Source organism: Gopherus flavomarginatus, chromosome 1, assembly GCF_025201925.1.
Source record: "Gopherus flavomarginatus isolate rGopFla2 chromosome 1, rGopFla2.mat.asm, whole genome shotgun sequence".
NCBI classification, from domain to species: Eukaryota; Metazoa; Chordata; order Testudines; family Testudinidae; genus Gopherus; species Gopherus flavomarginatus.
The window spans coordinates 361,396,331-361,418,202 of record NC_066617.1 but is presented as its reverse complement, the minus strand read 5'-3'; the positions used below and the strand labels follow the sequence as shown (position 1 = coordinate 361,418,202).

The 21,872-nt window shown below is 49.0% G+C and overlaps 1 protein-coding gene across 1 annotated transcript in view; it reads right to left on the bottom strand.

Annotated features, from left to right (window-relative positions):
• Positions 1-2,008: 2,008 nt before the first annotated feature.
• P2RY2 (purinergic receptor P2Y2) overlaps positions 2,009-21,872 on the bottom strand; it is a 40,361-nt gene continuing 20,497 nt past the window's right edge. The window contains exons 2-3 of the mRNA XM_050930783.1: positions 15,441-15,648; positions 2,009-7,277 (exon numbers count right to left, since the gene is read on the bottom strand). Of these exons, the coding sequence (XP_050786740.1) occupies positions 6,206-7,277; positions 15,441-15,475 (1,107 nt within the window). The 5' untranslated portion in view covers positions 15,476-15,648 and the 3' untranslated portion in view covers positions 2,009-6,205. The remainder of the gene's footprint in view (positions 7,278-15,440; positions 15,649-21,872) is intronic.

Sequence of the window (21,872 nt, the reverse complement as noted above, 5' to 3'; positions counted from 1 at the left end):
GCAGAATCTGCCCTGATAGAATAAGTTTGGACACCAATGGTCTTGCTGGGTGTGGATGGCATCAGGTGTGTCAACATGTCTCTTCTTCAGACTGAAAAGTTTCATGGAATTCCTGAAGATATTTCTCTCTGGGCATGTTCTCCAGGAGACTAGGCTTGCTTTGGGGGTGGCTTTTTTGGCAGTCTGATGCCATGAACAGCACCATTGGGATCAGGAGTGCAATCTCCTGCAACTTCATGGCAGCAGTAATGAAGGAGAGGAGAATGTGCCATTCCCTCAGGTTTAATGAAGAATAAATGGGGGAAGAAGAGAGAAACATACTCAGGACTGAGTACTTACCATTAGGAACAGGAGGAGATGCAGCAACCAACTCAGTTTCATCAAATATCAGGGTTAGAAGGGACCTCTGGTCCAACCCCCTGCTCAAAGCAGGACCAATCCCCAGACAGATTTTTGCCCCAGATCCCTAACTGGCCCTCTCAAGGATAGAACTCACAACCCTGGGTTTAGCAGGTCAATGCTCAAACCACTGAGCTATCCCTCCCACCAAAAATGGCTATAGGAAGAGGGCTGCAGGTGCTTGGCTCTGCCAGATTTAAAGGGCCACACCTGCCAGAAAGGCATGCTGGGGGGAAGAGTTCCTAGAAGACGGCCCTGGGGAGGGTTAGTAAGAACCCAAGCTAGCCCTAGTCCAAGTAGGCAGACCTCTGTCACTGTGCAGAGCCATATTGACTTCAGAGGACTTCCATGGGGTTACAGGGCTTGGATCCCTGAGAGAAAGGTGTAGGAGTGGGGCCTGAGGATTGGTTTATACTTAAGTCAGGTTGCCATAGCTAGGTCAGTGTGGGGTGTGAAAAATTCACTCCCCTGACGAGCATAGCTATGCTGACCTACCCCTGGTGGAAACACAGCTTGGTTGACAGAAGAATTCTTCTATTGACATAGCGACCGTTGTTCAGAGAGGTGGTGCTCCTACATAGACAGAAAAGCTTCCATTGGTGTAGGCTGTGTCTATGCCATGGGGTTTATGCCACATTGCGTCAGTGACATGATGCCAGCATAGTCTCAGTAATGTAGACATACCCTTAGGTATGGAGCGTTGCAGCACAAATGCTTCCTACCTCGATGGAAGGGGTTTTTCCATCAATGTAGATAATCCATCTCCCTGAACGGCAGTAGCTTCCATCGACCTAGCCATGACTACACCAGGCGCTAGAATTTGCATACCCTTGAGTGAAATAGCTAGGTCACACTAAATTTTTAGTGTATACTGGGTGTGATGCAGGAGGGTGGGGGGAGCAGACACCTCTTGTGAGTGTCTCCTATCCGCTGGGTGCAATCCTGCACTCTCTATTTTCTGTTCCCAGCACCCTTTTCCTCTCAGGCCTCTTTGCCTGGAGAGCTCTGCCCTCTTTTTGTCAGGGTTCTTTCTCCCAGGCCTCAAGTCCTCTTCCTGCTTGAGCAGGGTTTCTCCCCAGTGTCTTTACCTGTGAGTCTCACACAGTCTTTCACTCCTTCTTTCCCCCTTCTGGTCCCAGCCAGCAACTGCCCTGCTCAACTCCTGTAGCTCCTTTTAACTGAGCCTGCTGGGCTCTGATTGGCTGCTTCCCTGCAGCCTTTCTAGGCAGGCCTGGAGGACCCACCTTCACTGCACCTTTTCCTGAGGCAGGGTGGGGTAAGACCACATGGCATCCAGTAGGGAGCCTCAAAGAGCCTGGAACACCTTGTTAAACCTGGGCTCCATTTGTGGCATTTTGGAAGAGGATCTGGGTTGGCCATTTATAAAGAGAAGAGCTGTTGGAAAAATCCAGTTTCCAAAGACCCTTAAAATACATGGGTTTCTCAGTAGCATTCTGGCGACATTTGCAGACCTTGAACATTTCCATGCCTGGAGTTGAAAACCTCTCTAACATGTTCAACAATTCAGTTATTATGCCAGGCCCCTCATCCCCACCTCTTCTGAGATTGACCCAGGTTTGAACAGATTGCAGACAAATAATAAGAATCATAGAAATAAACTTATTTTATCATAAGCAATACAAGTTCATTACATATTACAAAAATAAAAATGTGCTATATTGTCACAAAAGTGAACATTTTTTTTAATATAAGTTAGTACTTTCAAAAACAAAAATAAAAACTTCCAGTCAGTACCTCTTTGGTTGCTCTGAACCTGAATAACTTTGTTCACTCATATCTGATGCTGGACCACCATTAGATCAGAGAGAAACATACAAAGTGGGATTTTTAATCGTGCCTAATCCTGTCTTTCATATGGGACCTGATCCATGTCCCTCTGAAGTCAATGGTAATACTCCCATTGGCTTCATAGGCATTGGATCGGACTCTTGCGTGTATCACATGTGGTCTTACACAGCTGGGTGTCTTTATCTCCGGTAAAATATAGGCACAGGAGAAACTGAGAGGTCTTATTCCTAAAAGTGGGTTTAGACAGGGGCAAAGTGTTACCTGCATAGTCCTAATATGCAGCCATGTCTGCTCTTGCAAAATTTTACTCACCCACGTATCTGGGACAAGCAGTTTTGTGTTGTGTTTTGTTATGAGTGAGTAAACATCACCCATTTTTCATCATCATCATGTTGGTAAGGGAGGGGCAAGGAATGTTGTGCTTAGGCTGGACCATTTCTAAGACCTAGAAATTAGAGATGGAAAAGGTCTATTAGCTCAGCTAGACCTCGCCAGTGCAGCACATTTTCTAAGGTTTTCTGCAGTCTGGCTTCAAATGTCTCAGTTGATGGGTATAGGAAACTTGGAAGGGAGTGGGCAAATCTGATCGACGTGAAGGTTGTTTTGTTTGTGAACTCAACCCAGCAGCAATTCCAATAGGGAAGATACAAGCACAAGCAAATATTAGGGAGGGTGCACATTTATTTTAACGATCACGGGCAAGATCCTGGCAACCTTACTCACACTGAGGAATACCATAATCCACTACTAGTTCCATGGGAGCAGAACCTCAGAAGGGTGTAAATCAGTGTAGCACCACAGGCCTTGTCTTCAATAGAAAATTAGGTCATGCTAGACCATGACGAGTTGTGTTAACTAACATGATAAACTCAGCTATGTACTCATAGCTTTTGGGGCCAGAAAGGACCATTAGACCGACTTCCTGTATAATCCAGGCCCTATCAATAGAAGAGATAGGAACAGAACCCAGCTTTCCTGACACCTAGGACAATGTCCAATCCACTGGACCACTCTGCTTATTTACAAATCATTATAATCAGGGGCAAGTCATGTTAACCTCATTTCAGCTAGTCAGGGTTAAAACCTGCTGGAAGGATAAGGTTAACTAGGACATGTGGACATGATGCTGAATACAACTTGTCTCTAGTCTGTCTTCACTGCAGAGTTATCTCAGGATATCTCCACCGATTTAGCCTTGCTCAAGTGAGTACCCTACACTATGAAATAACTATTTTCACATTGGTGCTGCACTCACTTGTGTGTGGCGCTAAGACTTCTCGGGTCATATCCTATGGTTCTTTGCACTCCGGTAAACTGAACCACTCTATGAATTCTTTCCAAGTGAATTGTGGGTGGACTTGTCTGTCCTTACTGGGCACACTGAGGGTATTGTGGGAAGGTATTGAGGACTGGAAGCAGTCAAGTGGGGCTATCCTGCATCCACACTTAAGTGTTCATGTTGGCAGTTGATGAGTTGCACTGACTTTAGGTCATACACCTTAATGGGCCAGCAAACTCGAGTTAAAAGCACCACCACACTGGAGCTAAGGTTTGTGTACGTGGGCAAGACTCGAGTTAGGGGTAACACTCACATGTTAACTTGGCAGTGAAGACAAGCCCACTGACTACAAAGTAGGGTTTAACGTCATGTTACTTAACCTGACTCCTCTCGGTCGTGTTCTAACACTGCCTAGTTTTCTAGTGAGGACGATTGGCTTTAATGACGCCATGCTGATTTATACCAGCTGAGGATCTGGCCCATGGTTGAGTCAGGCTCAGTACTGAGTAAAAGTGGCAGAATTGGGCCCTTTTTTCAATTAGCTGCAGCTCTTCGGCTCCCGGCAAATTGCTAAAAGTTGCCGAGCGCTGTCGCCGCCATGCTAGAAAAACATTTCCCGGTTGCTGTACATCTAGTTTCGTAGGCCATGTCTACACTAGTGAGCTTACAGTGGCACAGCTATACTGATACACCTGCACTGCTGTAAAATCACTCATGTAGCCACTCTGTGCTGACAGCTGACAGGAGAGAGCTCTCCTGTCACATAATTAAACCATTGCCAACGAGCAGTGGGAGCTATGTCAGCGGGAAAAGCTCTCCCTCTGACATGGCGCTGGGCACATTACCACTTATGCCAGAGAAATTTATGTCGCTCAGGGGGTGTGGTTTTTTCACACCCCCGAGCGACAAAAAATTTGCCAACATAAATGGCAGTGTAGACATGACCTTACACTCCAGCCTCGGATTACCTAGCCAAGTATATCACTTTCTCAGGAAAGATGAATCACTAGGGAAAGGATAAAAAGAAACCCCACCCAAAATTAAAGTCAGTATTGGGCAATTAGTCAAAGCTACAGTTTGGAGGCCTTATGGCTTTCGAAAAGGCTTTAGAATTTGGGTGTGACAGGGTAGGGGAGCAGTATCCAGTGCCTGGTGAACAAGCAGTGCTCTCTGGCAAAAAGCTACGCGACCCAACACTCAGAAGACAAAAGAGGGCTATTGCCTTTGGCAAGGTCAGGCAACCCATAAACGTGGGTAGAACCCCTTGCTGGAGAGCTTTTCTGTTTCCTTTCTGCCTATAACTTACTTACTTTCCTTTCTTGTGCTAAATATTCACCCAAGAATAGAAGACTTTGCAGATTGTAACTATTTTTCTGCAGAGTCATCCCCCTCGACTTGGAGTGAGGCGAAAAGTCTCACATCTTTAGTATGAATGATGAAAGCTTCCCCACGAGATGCTCTGGGAGCTGGATTTAAAACGGGGAAATGATTTTGTGAAAAACATCAAAAGTCTTTTCCATTTCCCAGGGCTCCATTTTCTGAGATATTCTAAATCAATATTGGGATTGAAATTTTTATCAAAATAATTATCGACCTTTTTCATGCACTGCAAATGGTGTTTTCTTGCCAATTGCAATAATTTTTTGATAAAAACATCAACAGAAAATATGGCAGAAAAAGGTTGTGAAAAGCAGAACATTTCATTAATATCGACACCTAGGTTCGGGTTTGCGGGGTTTTTTGAAAAAAATTGGTTTACAACAGTGTTTTTCAAAACTGGGGCCGCCGCTTGTATAGGGAAAGCCCCTGGCAGGCTGGGCCGGTTTGTTTACCTGCCCCGTCCACAGGTCTGGCTGATCGTGGCTCCCACTGGCCGCGGTTTGCCACTCCAGGTCAATGGGGGCTGCATGAAGGTTGGCCAGCACGTCCCTCGGCCCGCTCTGCTTCCAGCATCTCCCATTGGCCTGGAGCAGCGAACTTTGGTCAGTGGGACCCGCGATCGGCCGGACCTGCGGATGGGGCAGGTAAACAAACTGACCCGGCCCGCCAGGAGCTTTCCCTACACAAGCAGTGGCCCCAGTTTGAGAAACACTGGTTTAGAAAAAAAGTATGAACTTTTCACATGGCTATTATTCTTTTACCATGCTTTGTCACTTCTTTGGCCTGACCACCATACACCAGGTAGTCTTTGCTCACTCCTAGATAGACATCATTCAGAATCAGAGAGAGGAGCAGGTTTGGTGGAGGAGAAGTATTCTGGTTGCAGAGCTGAATGAGGACATGCATATGGGATTATAATATATCCTTGCAGCAGCACCTTAGTTCCAAAAACTCATTAAACTGGTGACATACATACAGGTGTATCTTGTTGAACCATTCCTGCTCAAGTGTCAACACCTGAAGCCTAGGGCATCAACTGACTGGGTGACAGCCGTCACCTTGGCTGACACACCACAGGTAGGACCATCAGAGCAAAAAGCATGAGCTGCTGCACCTTTAGCTAAAGAGTCTTGCCTCTGTAGCTGGGGGCTGCAACAACTCAGATCCTCTGCAACTCAGCACAGAGTGGGACTTGTACCACGCTCACCAGTGAGTTATTCATGCATAATGGTCGCATGCCAGACTCCCCTACACACAGTGGAGAATTCGTTCCACCACGGAGATAGAATAGTCTGCAATGTGGCGGGACAGTGGACAGAAATGTAGCAGGCTAGGATTTCACATTTTGGCTATCATATCTAAGTTGCTGCTGGTTCCCGTGTTGCTGGTGGGAGTTCCCCTCAGGGCTGTTTGGTTTGGAGTTTTCACTGGCATTTTGTTGCCCGTGAACTTCACAAACCTTTGGCCTACCAAGAAGTACAAAATGGGATCCAGGCAGCTGTTGGTGCTAGCTAAGGGCCTGGTTACTTTGTAGGCTAAGTTAATGGCATTGAGGGTCCCGCAGCTAAGGTCCCAGCTCCGGAAGGAGTAGTACAAAGTGCGAGTGACGTGGAAAGGAAGGAAGCAGATGATGAAGACCACCAGGACAACAATGATCATCTTGACTGACTTCTTTTTGGACTTAGACCTCCTGGAGGTGCCCCGGGTGGGCTGCAGCAGCTTCCGAGCCATCAGGCAGTAGCACACAATGATGGCCAGGAAAGGGATGCAGAACAGCAGCACCAGCATCACTGAGCTGTAGATGACGAACTGGCCAAAGAGCTCCTTGCTCGACGTGTCGTGGCAGGTGATGGTCTCGCACCTCACGCTGGTGGTGACAAAGAAGAGCACCGGCGACTGGCACGTGATTATGACCAACCAGACCACCCCCGACACCCTCCGCGCGTAGCGGACGCGGCCCCACTGCAGCGACTTCAGCGGGAAGCAGATGCCCAGGAAACGGTGGACACTGATGCAGAGCAGGAAGAGGATGCTGCAGTAGAGATTGGTGTAGAACAGGAAACGGACTATTTTACATAAGCCCACACTGAAAGGCCAGTTGTCCCCCTTGGCATAATAATACACCAGCAAAGGCAGGGAAACAACGTAAAGTGTGTCAGACACGGCCAGGTTGAACATGTACGTGGTGGAGGCGTTCCAGGTCTTGATCCTGAAGAGGAAGACATAGAGGGCCAGCAGGTTGAGGCACAGCCCCACCACACACACGATGCCATAGGAGACGGGCAGCAGAATGTACTTGAACTCCTCGTCAAATTTGCACTTGTACGTGTTGTCTTCCACGCTGCAGTCGGCAGTGGATGAGTTGGCGCTCGTGTTCCAGGAACGCAGAACCATGAAGTTCTCCATTGCCCTAGAAAACAGGGAGCAAACTGTCAGCGAACACCAGCTCATTGAAATAGGAAAGTAAATATGTTTGGATGAGAACTGCAGCGGACAGCGTGTCACCGGGCAGAAGAGATGAGTCAGATTGTAATGATTGTTATGTATAAGGCTGTGGTGCTTGCAGACCCCCGCTGAGATCGGGGCCCCATAGTGCCAGGTGCTGAAGCATAGAGAGATTAATGAACTTACCGAAGGTCACACATGAAGCCTATGGCCTGGCTAGTAATTGAACACAGAGTTTCTGAGGCCAAGTTTAGTGTTTTAATTACAAGATCATCTTTCCTCTTTAAACCCATGGAGAAACCTGGTTGCACAAGCACACCAGAAAAATGGGTCGATTCTGAGGTCAACCTGCAATAGGACATGTCCAAGCTATGTGAACAGTGCAGCCTTACGAGCCACCCGGGAAAAGACAGAAAAGGGAACTGATTACAAAAAATCCTGTAAGACTACAAAAGCAGCAAAGAGTCCTGTGGCACCTTATAGACTAACAGAAGTTTCGGAGCATGAGCTTTCATGGGTGAATACCCACTTCGTCGGATGCTGCTTTTACAGATTCAGACTAACACAGCTACACCTCTGATGTAAGATTACAGTTCATGTGCCAGGATTTGGAGGGACCCTATCCCTCTTGGGTTGTCTAAGTCGATCTCCCTGCCCCCCTGCCCCTGCCCGCACATTCGTGCTGTGATATGGGGGGGGGCACCTTGCCCCTCAAGGGGGGTCTGAGTACCTCTCTCTGCCTCTCTCCTCCAAGTGACTTAATGACTTCTAATCTCTCTCCTGCTAAGGATTCATATTCACACATTGCGACATCCGGTATTTGGATACTAAGAGAACTGTGAATTATAAGCAGAATGCTGCCAGAAGGCGGTGTGGCCTCCTTTCCTTTAATTACTCTGTTAAGGTGTAGGAGGGAGATTTTCTTTTTAATGATTAACTCTAGGAAGGTGCTTTTCTGAGTTGTGGAAAGGCAAGTGCAAACGGACAGGTCTTCACTTTTGCTGTGAGGGTGACGAGATCTGGGCTCATTCTGAGTTCTGGTGGGATGGAGTCCCACGGTCAGGATTCCATCCTCAGTCCTTGGGAACTTTACCCAGGGTTCAGCCAGTCATAGCATCCCTGGGCTAAAGGTCCATCTACCACTAGCGAAGGGCTGGTCTACACTAGGAAACCGCCAGGCTGAGGAACCAAGTTTGAGCTTGCCTGTGTGGAAGGGACAAAATTGCTGTTCTAACGATGTTCCTGGATCGTGTCCCAGATCAGACTGCACACACTGACAGAGAGCAAGGCTGTAACATGATTTGGCTCTTTTCCTAGTGTAAATGGGCCCTAAGACATCAAAGCAAATCCACCTATGCTGGGATAAGTGTCAGAAAAGTGTCTTCAAGCAGGAGGAAGTGGCCTCCGGGAACCAAAAACCCAAACCATCCTGGTGATCTTGGTTCTGTTTTTAGGCTTTCAAGGTGGGAGCTGCACATTCCCATGGGCAGATGAGTATGTTCACTCTGGTATGTTGGCTGACTGCCTTTCTCATACTATTATTACTGGGCTGGTTTGGTTCAGGCTCCCTGCTAGCTGAGCTACAAGGGAGGGAGGGTTGAATAGCTGCTAAGGTTTGTTTCATCCAGTCCTGGAATTTTAATCTGTGCTTTTATTTCCAGGGAGTGGAAGTGCTGGTGAAAGATGCCAGATTTGACAGCACTCGAGACAGGAGCCCAGGACAGGTAGAGACAGACAGCAGCAGCGCCAGCTTCCCTATAGATGGGCATCAACTCTGACCTGGAGGGACCATGCCTAGGAGAGATGGAGGTTAGTTCAGTCTGTGTCCAGGGTGCCTCTGCCTACTCTGCCAGCACTGGTGACAATCAGTGCATATGAAGTGGTTTTCTTTCTTTCTCCAGGAGGTAATGGACCAATTGATTCCACACAGGCCACCAAGCAGCCATCATATAGTAATAACGTCTGACTGTTACCATGGGGGGTTGAATTCAGGTGAACGCCCTCCAGACAAAAGGCTCCAGTCTCCTGAACTATCCACTCTCCAGCCTGTAAGAATCCCCAGTGGCCATAAATCGGGGGATTGACTGGACCGGCCATTCAAACCTCACTCCATTTTCACTAGTTCTCCCTTTCAATAAGTTCATGAGCCACACCACAAAATGAACTGCCAAGTGCTTATGCTTCCAGGGAGGAGGAAAACACATACGGGTTATCTTAAAGTGGCCCCCACCAGGATTGAACTTACAACCCTGGGTTTTGTAGCCCAATGCTCAAACCACTGAGCTATCCCTTCCCCCTAAAAGGTGCTGTGTTTCTGCAAGCCCCAGATCCTGGGTTCAAGTTATGACAATTTAGGGTACATCTGTATGGATCTTGATCAAACCACACCCACTGTTTTGTTTTGTGAGCACCATTTTGATGGTTAGACCATACTGTGCCTTCCCTGTTGTCTTTACCTCCACCACAGACCTGGCTCCCTGAAGGTGTTGCTTGGTGGGGAGGGAACAGGCTGACTTATGACTTTTCAGTGTTTGGGGTTTCCAACTCTGGCTCTAAATGTCCTGGTGCTAAAATGCCAGCAGCGATGAAAGCATTGGCTATGCTTGTGCTCCCACCATGGCGACCAATGGTGGCACTACATTGGTACTTCCAAAGACGGGGAATCTTCCCCTGTAAAAACAACGTAGACAAGGTCAAGAGTGCTCTCCCATCGACGGATTACTCCACCCAAATGAGAGGCAGAAGCTATGTCAGAGGGAGAGAATCTCCCGCTTACATTGTGCAGTGTAGACATCCCTTCAAGCCGATGTAAGGTATGTCACTTGGGTGGGGGGGGTTCACACCCCCGAGTGATGCAACTTACATCAACTTAAGCTGCATCCATTGTTACGTGTATATCTGTATTAGCGGGCCGATGGAGTCTGCGGGATACTAGTACCGTGCTTCGTCTACAATAAACCTGGCCGGGTGCCTTTGTCCCTTAACGGATCTTGTGGTCATTAGGCGGTTCGCTCGAGGTCTGCAGTGCCAGCTGTCTGTGCAGGGCTGGGGGCGCCACACAGAGGGAACACACACACACACAGAGCCAAACATCTATCAACATCTAACCACAGCGGCAATGTAGACAAGCCCCTGGTAGAATCAGGTCACCAGAGAGCACAAGAATAATCAGCATGTGAATCACACACAGGGAGAGTGCATGGGAATGACTGCATGCTAATGCCTGCGTCATGGAAAATCTGCATCCTCTGAAACTTGAGGGCAGGGAAGGCACCAGGTGAGGCAGCTGGGTTCAATTACAGCTTTGCTTTCGGAGCAGAGCTCAGGGGAGCTGTGGGGAGATACGTATGTAAGTGTTACAGTCATTTTCTCTAGAGCTAGCTGGAGCAAGCCTCCTCCTTTATGCTTCTCTTCTGGAAAGGGCTGATGTAAGCGCTGTCATCCTCACCCTCGCTCTGACCCCTTTGCAGCGTAGAGAGGACCTAGACCCCCCGTTCTCCCTCAGAGAGGGAGTCCCTTGGCATGACAAGCCCTGCCATGAAGGGTGTGCTGAGGATACAGCTGGGGCTGCAGCAGGCTGCACTGCAGAGTTTCCTGGCAGCACTGCATCCCACACAGCAGCCCTGGAAGGCTGCCATAACTTAGACGGGCCCCTGGGGGCTGTGTAAATGACACTGGGGGCTACTAAAGTCTCTGGAGTAGCCCGGGATTGGGATGGTGTAAAGGTGGCTTAAAGCTACCTTAGTCACCCTACTCCTGGCCCCAAGTTCCATGCTGCATCTCGCAGGGCCTAACCCTCAATGGTCAACGTGAGCTCCACTTCCAGAAGCCTAGGCAGGCTCAGCCGAAGCTGAGTGCTCGTGCAGCTGGCAGAAGCACTTGAGTCTTGTCTCCAGCCATCTTGAGGGCTTTACCTCCCACCACAGACAGTCCGTGTGTGAAAAATGAGCAGAGAAGGGGAATTCAGTCCAGAATGGGAGGAGAGATAATGAGACCCACCCTGAGTACTGAAGACGAGGTGAATGAGCAAAAGGGTCCAGCTATCTGGGATGTGGATGCTGCTCAGGCACTGCTGGTACACATTGTACCTAGCAGTAGGGTTGCCACCTTTCTAATTGCTGATAACTGGACCCCTGAGGCCTTGCCCCATAGAATATCAGGGTTGGAAAGGACCTCAAAAGGTCATCTAGTCCAACCCCTTGCTCAAGGCAGGACCAACCCCCAACTTTTTTTTTTTTTTTTTGCCCTGGATCTCTAAATGGCCCCCTCAAAGGCTGAACTCAAAGCCTTGGGTTTAGCAAGCCAATGCTCAAACCACTGAGCTATCCCTCCCTTCTGCTTCAGGCTTGCTGGATCATCTCAAGGAGCCTGTCTGCAGGTAGGCCGCAGCCCTGTCTGGGCAGGGATTGGCAAGGGTTAATGGCCCCGCGCCTACCTTCACCCTGCAGTATCCCAACTTTTGGTTTGGGTGCCATTTAGGGGTGCCAGGTCCCCGAAAACCAGACACCTGGCAACCCTAAATGGCACCCAGACACAGAAGGTAAAAACCGAACTGTCCGGGTGAAAACCAGCCAGGTGGCAACCCCATCGAACAGAACTGCTCACACACCCCCTCGCGCACAGCATCATTTCTGCTAGCCAGCTCCAGAACGGTATTCTCATCTGATGCATGTCTTGTTGGAAATGGCAGGTTACATTTAATCCCAAATATCAGCAACCCAGTAAAATGAGGAAGGATCGTGTCTGCTCTGGACATCTCTCCTGTTCAGAGCCAAACCTCTCCCGAGCATGGCGCCCCTCCCTCCGTTACATATGCCATGTGCCAAAGGGCCCCACATCTCAGCGCTGATGGGTTCCATGCTGTTGTATCTCTTGCTCTTTACACAAAAAATTTCAAGGAGCCAAACAGTCACAGCTGGGTCCCCAGTACAAACAGGCCAGGTATAGCTGCTTTGTAATAACTGACCCTACACATTCACTCTGAATGTAAAAAGTATGTGAGAGTTCATAAGATGTCACAATAACAGCTGTTGAGGGGAAAAGGGATAAAAGAGAGACAGATTAAATGAGTCTAAACAAAATGCCCGGCTGATATGATTCAAGGACTCGGTTAGTGTTAGACTTAATCAACAAGAAAATGCGAGTCCAAAAATTAATAAACCAAAATGGGTGTGTTGGATATTAGGCCTATGCGAGGGATGGGCTATTCCACCCACCACTGCCTTCTGGGGTCCTTAAAGAAAGAGACTTTGAGGGGGGGATGGGGAGAACAGACAGAGGCATGGTTGCTATCCCCCCCATTTCCTGGGACCTGGGCCTTCATTATGCTTGTCCTGAGAGATGTCCTGACCAGACCAGGCCAGAGAGAGGGACTCAGCTGACATCATCATCATCCCTACCAACTCCTCCCGCTGATTCCCAACCACCACCTGAGATGAAACAGGACCAGACATCAACAACAACAGCAGCTCCAGCTCATCTCAACTTCTCTTTTACCCAATGGGACAGTTATTACCGTCTTACTGTCGGACAGTGACTGGGTCATGTTAACATCTTTGGCCCATTGATTCCGTGTCATTTACCACAATGCTACATACAAACTGCTGCTCTGGCTGCTTTTAAATGCAGAACACCATGAGTGCCACTAGAAGGCTAACAACTATTTAAAGGGATACTGCCCTATTCCTATACACTATGTACACCACTGCATACATGTTGCCAGTGTTAACATCCATACAAGGGTTGTTTCCTGTATTGCATTCCTCATTGGTCCATAACACAGGTACAGCTTCAACATTGCTCCCAAGCTGGACACGCTTGGTTGTAAGTCTCTTCCTCCCCTAGGAACTGAATATGCTGCTTCCATAGGCCAGGGAAGATCAGAAGAAAACCAAAGCCAGTTCTCCCATAGAATAGTGCAGAGTGCTAACTAGGCTGCCCTGAGGCCAGCCCCGCGGTAGGGCACAGAACTGGGTGATGATGGATTAACCCAGGAGGTGAAGCTGGGCAAGCCACTGAACTGCTCTGAGCCCCAGTATCACTGTTTTACAAGGTGGGTGGGAATGACACTTCTTTGTACAGCACTTTGAGGTCTACACATGAAAAGTGCTCTGCTCAGTGTGCATTTAGCAGCATTGCTTCTCAGTTTTGTTATTAACTGGTGTATTTGCATACTATTGCCCCCTGCTGGCTGGACTTGGACCTGCTTAAGTATCGGTGGCTATGTCACCATCTACTGGCTGACCTAAAACGAGGGTATAAGATTTACATCTAGTGGCTGCTAATGCAGCCTCTCCATTAGCACAGGTAGTTTTTTTGAGCTGAAGGTTCTGAGGTTTTTCCCCCCCATGCCACCTGAGGGCAGTTTAGCTGATGAGTGGAGAGGCACATACCCACATACTGTAAAGTGAGCCCATACTGGACCTGCTCTTTGGCTTGGCCGTATAATTATGGAGAACACCACCAGCTCACAATGGTGTATTGTTCTTTAGTGTCCTCATGTACATTTCTTTTTGCAACATGAAGCTAGTTGGTTGCTGGGTCTGGAGAGCTGCCCCCCTTCTTCTTCTTTGTTGGAGCAAATGCCCTAAATTCCTAGGACAAAACCTACTGTGTCTCTTTGGGCTCCTGACTGTCTGACCCCCACCCACATCCCACTTCAGCTGCACCCACATCCCACTTCAGCTGCACTGAGTGATTGCATGGAAGTGACAGCCACGCAATGCAAGGACTCAAAAGGGAGCAGGTTGACCTTTCCCCAGAGGCAGAGCAAGGACTGGGAGTGGGATGGAAGAATGTCAGTGTGAGCGTATGACATATCAAGCACTGACCAAGACCAGGGACAGGGCAGAGGGGAGGGACCAGAGGGAAACATGGCATTCTCCTTTCCCAGCATGGCAAATGTGGATCTCAGTTATGCCTCGTGAAAATTCACTGACTCCCAAAAGCAAATCCAGAGCGACCCCATTGGCTTCTTTCATGACCCTCCAAAGGGTCAGGATGGGCAGCTGTTCTTCTCACATCTGGTACTGGCCACTGCTGGTGACGGGATGCTGGACTAGATGGATCACTGGTCTGAGGCAGTCTGGCAGCTCTTACTTTCCCTGTGTGCAGTCCCACAAGGCCCATTTCAGTCCTAGTCAGACATCTAGGGAAGACTGTAAGATACTATTGACTTTGGTGTCAGAGAAACACTGATGACACCCAGCCCTACATCTCCTGTCACGTGCAGACAGTGTTGACTCCGGAACCTGAATGGGACAAGCCCCTGGATGAAGAGCAGCTGGATAAAATTCAACCCAGGCAAGAGGGAGGGAAGGAAATGCTATGAAGAGCTGGTTGAAGCCAAAGCCAGCCTCTGTCTCAAGGGCATCTGCTCTTCACTTGGATCCTGTTGGACTCTTCCTGTTGGACCCCTCAGTGCTCCTTGGCACCCACAGCGCAGTGCTGCCTTCTGCCTGTGGCTGGCCAGGAGGCTGTACCTCTTGCTGCTGATTGAAGATCTAGCTGCAGTGACCCACAAGCTCACCGCCTCCAGCCCTGGTGATTGCGTCTGGACTGCTTGCTCAGTGGGGAGGGAAGTGAGCACCATCATGAAATGCCAACTTGTCCATGCAGCAGCCAATGTTATGGGTAGGGCAGTATATCAGGAGCACATCCCTCACATGCTTCCCACGTTCACCTGGCTACCTCTGCAGTACCGGATCAGCTGCCAGGTCCTGGGGTTAGTGCACCCACAGTGGCCTGAGCTCTACCTCTTAGACTGCCTCTCCTTTTGTGAGCTATGGATATCAAGAACGATCTAGCTGGCAAAGCCCAAGGTGTAGCAGCTCTCAGAGACATTCCTGGCAGTAGGCTCTGGGCTTTGGGAACCCACCCATCCAGAAAGTGGAATGGGCCCAAGATCAAAACACCTCAAGAATGAAAGCAGCGAGCCATCTCTTGAGACTTGGCTTCACGCAACAACTACTCCACTAGCCCATGTATAATAGACACACGTCTATTACACAAGTATATATGATACCTCCTTTGGCCATGTGAATGGAGGGATGGGAGCTTATCAGCCCTGTTCAGATGTATATGGTTCTGTTAGTGTATCCGGATACAGTGATGGAGACAATATATTTACCTAGACAGATAGGAGTTATTCTGTATCGACACCATTGCACCTGAGATCAGGATCTGTCGACTGACTCCTGGCTTCAGGTCCACCGGTGCATAGCAGACTACTGCTCCACAGGCATCTGCTTGGCTCTCAGCAGCAGCCCACGGACACAGCTGCAATTGTCGCTCTGAAGCACTTGTGTGGTTAACCTAATGTTCTCCCGAGGAAGGTCCTGAAATTAACCAGAAACAAAATCCTCATTACTCGTAGGAGGTGAACGTCAGGGCAAGTACTATTCCGTCTGCTCTTGAGGGCGCACACTGGAAATGATTCAACGTGTGGGAGTCAAATAGCTCTGTGTTTTCAAGAGAAAACATCCTGCGCGCGCGCGCGCACACACACACACACACACACACACATATATTAGAATGGACTAGTGGCTGACAAAGTCTGGCACATCAGTACTCTTTCTTCCATAGAATGAAAAAGGGGCCACGTGGCAATAAAAGTAAGTTTCAGGCCAACTCTTAAACAGGGAAGTGAAACGATTGGAGCGCAGCCAAATTCATGTTCACCATGGTCTCAGGAAAGCAAGGATTACAAAACGGGCTGCATGTTTCTCTGCAATAATTTCAAAGGGACGGTATGGGGGAGTTTAGGACCCAGGTTTAGGTTCTGTTTAAATAAAAAAGTCCCAAACCAGTGTGACTAAAACTGCTGTGGGCTGTTTGGAAATGTTGCAGTACCTGGGCCTTTCATGAGTTTAAACTTTGGACGCCCAAACACAGTAGCCTTGTGCTGATGCAGATGTACCAGAAAGTTAAACTGACTAGACACAATGGGCCAAATGTTGCTCCTGGCAACACAACTGCAGCTCCTATTGGTTCCATTGGAAATTATACCATAACCAAGAGCAGAATGTAGCCCAGGAAGTGAAACTAACGTCACTGTCCAAGCTACAGACAATGCAGAATGTGAACTACATCAGTGCTACATTGTAACAAGTCCATTTGATGTCTTAAAATTACTTCACTTCTAATAATCTAAGGACATTTTCAGATATAATAAATAATATAATCCCTAAAGTAACAATACTTCCTTTCTCCCACTGCCATATGTATTGAGATTGTGAGAGTGTATAAACGGATCTTAAAGTAGTAACTTTACACCCATTCACACCCACCTGAGGGCCTCTATCTGCTCACTGAGCAGTGCTAAGGAGCACTGGTGTAAATGAGAATGAGGCCTGTAAGCTCTTTGGGGAAGGGACTGTCTCTTACCACATGTCTACAATAATAAAGCCTCTACCTTTGGTTGAAAGCTTGAGGTACTCCTGCAATAACAGTAGATCAAGTGAGACATCTAACTGCCTTGTTAGACATCTAGATAAGGGTGACCTAATTCTTCAAGGAGCTGATCACCCACAATTCCTAGTGAAGTCAGCGGGCAGCTGCAGGTGCTCAGCCACCACTGGAAGGCCAGTTGGCTTTTATTTGGGCACCTAAGTACATATGTAGATGCCTAACTCTAGAGATGGCTCATTGTGATGCTTTCAACCATGGTTTTATTAGTAATGCAAAGATTAGAAGGTTTTTTAATTGTTCTTCTCAGCTGGTTTCTGGTCCAGCTAGCTCCTAAGATCTAATGTGGTCTAGTGACTACGGCCCTGGATTGGAAGCCAAGAGAACTGATCCCAGTCTAAGGAGATCCCTGGCTCAGCTACTAACCCCCTTGGGATGGAGCAGAGAGGCCCCACATTGGCAATGAGGGGGTTAAGGAGGCTGACAGGTTCCTCACTGGCACTCAAAGGGTTAGGCCTGTGGACCCAGTTGGCCTCACCCTGGTTCTCCTGCAAGGGGAGATAAAAGGAGAGGGCCTTGCTTGGGTGAGTACTGACCAGGAAAGAGGTTGGAGCTCTGCTTGTCTGAGGGGAAGGAGGAGAGGCTGGTTGCAACCCTGAGCCTTAGCTTGCTGGTCATCCAGATCCCACCTCCTGGAAGGAAGGCCCAGATCACAGGAAGGGAACTGGTGGAAGTACAGACTGTTTTGAAAACCAGCCCTGACTAGAAGGGTGGGGCACCATGGAAGGAGTGTGGGATGGCCCTGGCTTTGAGTTGGGTTTCTTTTTGTTCCTGATTACCATTGAGCTTCAGCGCCCAAAAGGGGGTAGGACTGAAGGCACCACAACCCTGACCTCGGAGTGACTGACCCTGACAACCCTGGCCTCGGGGTGATGGAAACAGACCAACAGAGACTTGCAGTAGAGCAAGCTGTGTCCTGAAGGGCAGCGAGGGGGCACTGGCCTGGCAATCTCACCCCTGTGTGATCCTGAGCGCGTTCCTTCATCTGTCTGTGTCTTTTGCTCCCCTTCCTATGTGGAATGTTAGATCTTCGGAGCAGGGACTGTCTCTCTGGGTTTGTCCAGCACCATAGGGCCCTGAGGTGTTACCTGTCAGCTCTGCATTCTTGGGGAAGCAGGGCGCAGAACCCAACTTGTCTGACTCACAAAAGACCTCCCGTCTCCCAGCCTCTGCTTGAACCAAACCGATCAGAAGAAAGACTTACAAAAAGCAGTGAAAAGGCAGTGAGAGACACACCTAAACCGCTCTGGACAAGGGTGATGGGATTGAGGCAACTCCCCTAGCCTCATTTGCATCAAAGATGTGACAGGGAGGCATCTCCATTAGCAGACAGAACGGAGAACAGAGATTCCAAGGCAAGAACACCATGGAACTCTGGGACCAGAAAGGCAGGGAAGCACTGCATGATGGGGGATCTCTCCTCCAGATGTTAATGAACCCATACCTGCACACACCCAGCTCAGTAGTTATCAGACCAATTCGAGCAATAAATCCTTTATTGGTATCCAAAATAGTGAAACTCCCTAATTGCATTGCGAGCTCCCTCCAAGAAAGACCTCCCAAAGCCAGGAACGATCAGTTCGTTCCCATGGTCTAGCCTGAACAATACCTCTTTGGTATACTTCACTCCCTTGAGCCATCAGTTTACCCATAAACAAATCTAGTGTTCTCCCTTGAACCATTGTTGTTTCCCTACAAAAAACCCCAACCCACATTCAAGTAAGTGTTCTGATGCCTGGATCCAAAATCTGCATCTCAGCTACCACCACCACCTGGGAACCCCGACCAGTTCAAGCTTCACGGAGTGGCGAGAACCCAACTCTCTCTCTCTCGGTATAGCCTTCTGACCCTCACTTGTGTGATCAGTGATAGTTTTCTAAACCTGACTTTTATAATCAAATTTAAGTTGGATTTAATATTATAAGTGTTTTTTTTGTTTGGCTCCCCATGGTTATTACCTGGCAAGAAATAACTTTCGTGATTAAGCTGGTTGCTTCTCTCTCTCTCTCTCTCCCCCTCATGGGTTGTTTTTTTGGTTTCCTCATTCGCTCTGCAGCAACACTTCTAGTACCTCAGATAAAAAATCCCTGTAGCCCCCAAAAATCCTGTGGGGTTTGCTGATCAAGTTGGTTACTACCAGAACAATTGTAACCTGAAAGTGGGGATAGAGACATGCTGAACCTGGGACATATGAGGGTGGCAGCTTGGAAGTGTTGCTTGACCCAGTCTGCTCAGGTGTGCTCTATTCCAGTGCAGTGCCCACAGCATATCAGGATGACAGCTTGACCCAGCCTGTTGAGTCCAGGGCCATATAAGGGGTCAGCTTGGGAGTGATGATTAACCCAGTCCTCTCAGATGCACTGTGTGTGTGTGTGTGTGTGTGTGTGTTTGTTCATCTGATTCTGGAGCTGGAAGAACCCAGCCCTGGGCAACCTGCAGGATAGCTCCACTGGGAGGGAACCTGCAGCAGGGAGATGTAGAGCTCCGTATGAGAACACAAGTGACACAAACAGTACATTGATAGAAGTACAGAACCCCCCGCCCCCCTTGAAGTGTAACCCCACTCAATGAGCATATCCCAAGGTAATGCGCAAAGCTGGTAACAGAGGTTTGCCCATGGACCCCATTGCCTGTGACCCAGGGATCTTTCTGCATCTGTAATACTAATAAATTCTCAGTTAGGTGTGAATCCAGAGTAATTCCCTGGACTTCATTGTTACTAAACCTGTGTCACTGAGAGCAGAATCTGGCCTGGTAACTGCAAATGCTGTTACTGCGATCTTTGAGTGTAAGGCTAAAACCATCCACAACCCATGTTCAATTTATAGCAGTTCCATTAATGCAGAGATGGGCAAACTACGGCCCGTGGGCCACATCCAGCCCGCGGGACCATCCTGGCTGGCTCTTGAGCTCCCAGCTCAGGATGCTAGCCCCCGTCCCCGCCCCTGCTGTCCCCTGTCCCCTGCAGCCTCAGCTCGCTGTGCGGCTGCCAGTCCTGCAGCTCTGAGCGGCATGGTAAGGGCATGGGGAGTGTGTGGGGAGGGGGGTTGGTTAAGGGGCAGGAGGCCCCAAGAGGCAGTCAGGGAGCAGGGGGCAGTTGGATGGGGCAGAGGTTCTGGGGAGGCAGTCAGGGGATGTGGAATGAGGGAGTTGGATAGGCGTGGGAGTCCCAGGGGGCCTGCCAGGGGGTGGGGGTGTGGATAGGGGTTAGGGCAGTCAGAGGACAGGGAGCAGGGGGGTTGGATAGGGAGTGGGGTCCCTGGAGTGGGGGGTCCTGGGAGGGGGCAGTCAAAGGATAAGGAGCAGGGGGGATTGGATGGGTCAGGGGTTCTCAGGGGGAAGTCAGGGCGTGGGGAGTGGGAGGAGGTAGATGGGGGGCCAGGATGTTTGGGGAGGCACAGCCTTCCCTACCTGGTCCTCCATATAGTTTCGCAACCCCGATGTGGCCCTCAAGTGAAAAAGTTTGCCCTCCCTGGCACTAATGTCTCCCCATAAAACACGGACCCAGATAACATGGTGTCTTCTCTGCTTTCATTTGCAGTACTTTGGTGCCATATAAGGAACTATCTGAGCCCTGGGAACCAAGCAGCCTGCATGTTTTCTTCCTCCTCTGAGACCACAGTTAAAACCCACAGTAACCAAAAATAATATTGAGAAAGCTTTTACATTACACAGCCTCATCTGGACAGGAGAAAAAAGAGTTTGGGGTAAGGCAATTTGGGTTATGTGGCTCATTCAGGGACCTGGGCATGCGCCAGTAGTTCCTGCTCATTAGACTTATACAGAGGCGCATCCTCAGACCAAACTCCACCGTGTCAATCCTTAGCTCGTGCTCATCTCTACTGCAAGAGGCTATGTGGATTGGACTACAGAGTCTGCCTGACCCCCACAGCTGCCAGTTCTCTGAATCCGCCTACTACACAGAGCTGGGCCCAGGCTGCAAAGTTAGATCTGGATTTCCCCAAAGTTCAGGATGTTTTGATCTGGCCACTCTTGCCAGCTGCGGTCACCATCAGGTCTCCCTCAGCCAGTACCGCTCCTTGGACAGAACGCTCAGCCATGCCACCTTCTCCTCCTGTTTCAAGTCCTGTGGTTCCTTCTTTTCTGGACTCCTCAAGTCCTTCCCTGAAAATTTCAGTGAGCCCTTCCCCTGCAATCTCCTCCTTTTGGGTCCCTTTGACACTGACCTCACCTCATGCCACCCACTCCAAAATAATTCTTGCCTGTTGCTTCAAGTCCCTGTCCAACCTCCAGCCCCCTCTCCGGGTCACACCTCCATCATGCTGTGCATCCTATTCATACTTCTTCTCCTTGATCATACACCCCCTGCCTCTATCTCTAACCTGCTCTCCTTGCGATTTCTCCCTCAACACTCTGCTCCACCAACAGCACTCTCCTCAATGCTCCTTTTGTCTAACATCTCTGTGCCTTCCTCCATGCAATGGCTACCCAAAATCTGCTTCTCTGCACTCCACCCTGACCTCATTCAATTCACTCCTAAAAATTCTCACCTCGGCATAGTCCCCTACCAAAATGAGGCATATAAAAAATCCATATCGTCCAGACATATGTCTGTCTAACCTGACATCTGTAGAGCCTTATCGGTAGGCCGTGTCCCTTCCCAGGGGTATGTTCCCTCTTGGCAAGTCCAGCACTTAGATTCTAAGCTATTCAGGGCAAGCACCTGTCTCTCATGTGTGTCCTGTGAAGTATCTAGTGCATGTGTGAATGCTTTATAATAATAATTGTCTGAATTGTCCAATGACTCATTTTCTCCAGTGTACCCGGAAGGAGCAGCTCATTGCCTTTGTCATGGGAAAACCTTCATTTTCTGCCTGTCCATTTCAGAAACCCTCCTCATCTCCATGACCCTCCATGGACTTATCCACTTCCCCCATTCCCCATGTGCCCTCACCTATGTGAGTCTCCGTTGACTTATCCACCTCCCCCACGCCCCATGTGACCCCCTCTCCATGACTCTTCATGGATTTATCACCCACCACAAACCCCACTATCTAGGTGGCCTCTTGGGGCCAGTTTCTTACCCTCATTGTTCCTTTTCTTTTTGCTTCCACTGGGCCCCTCCACAGTTGAG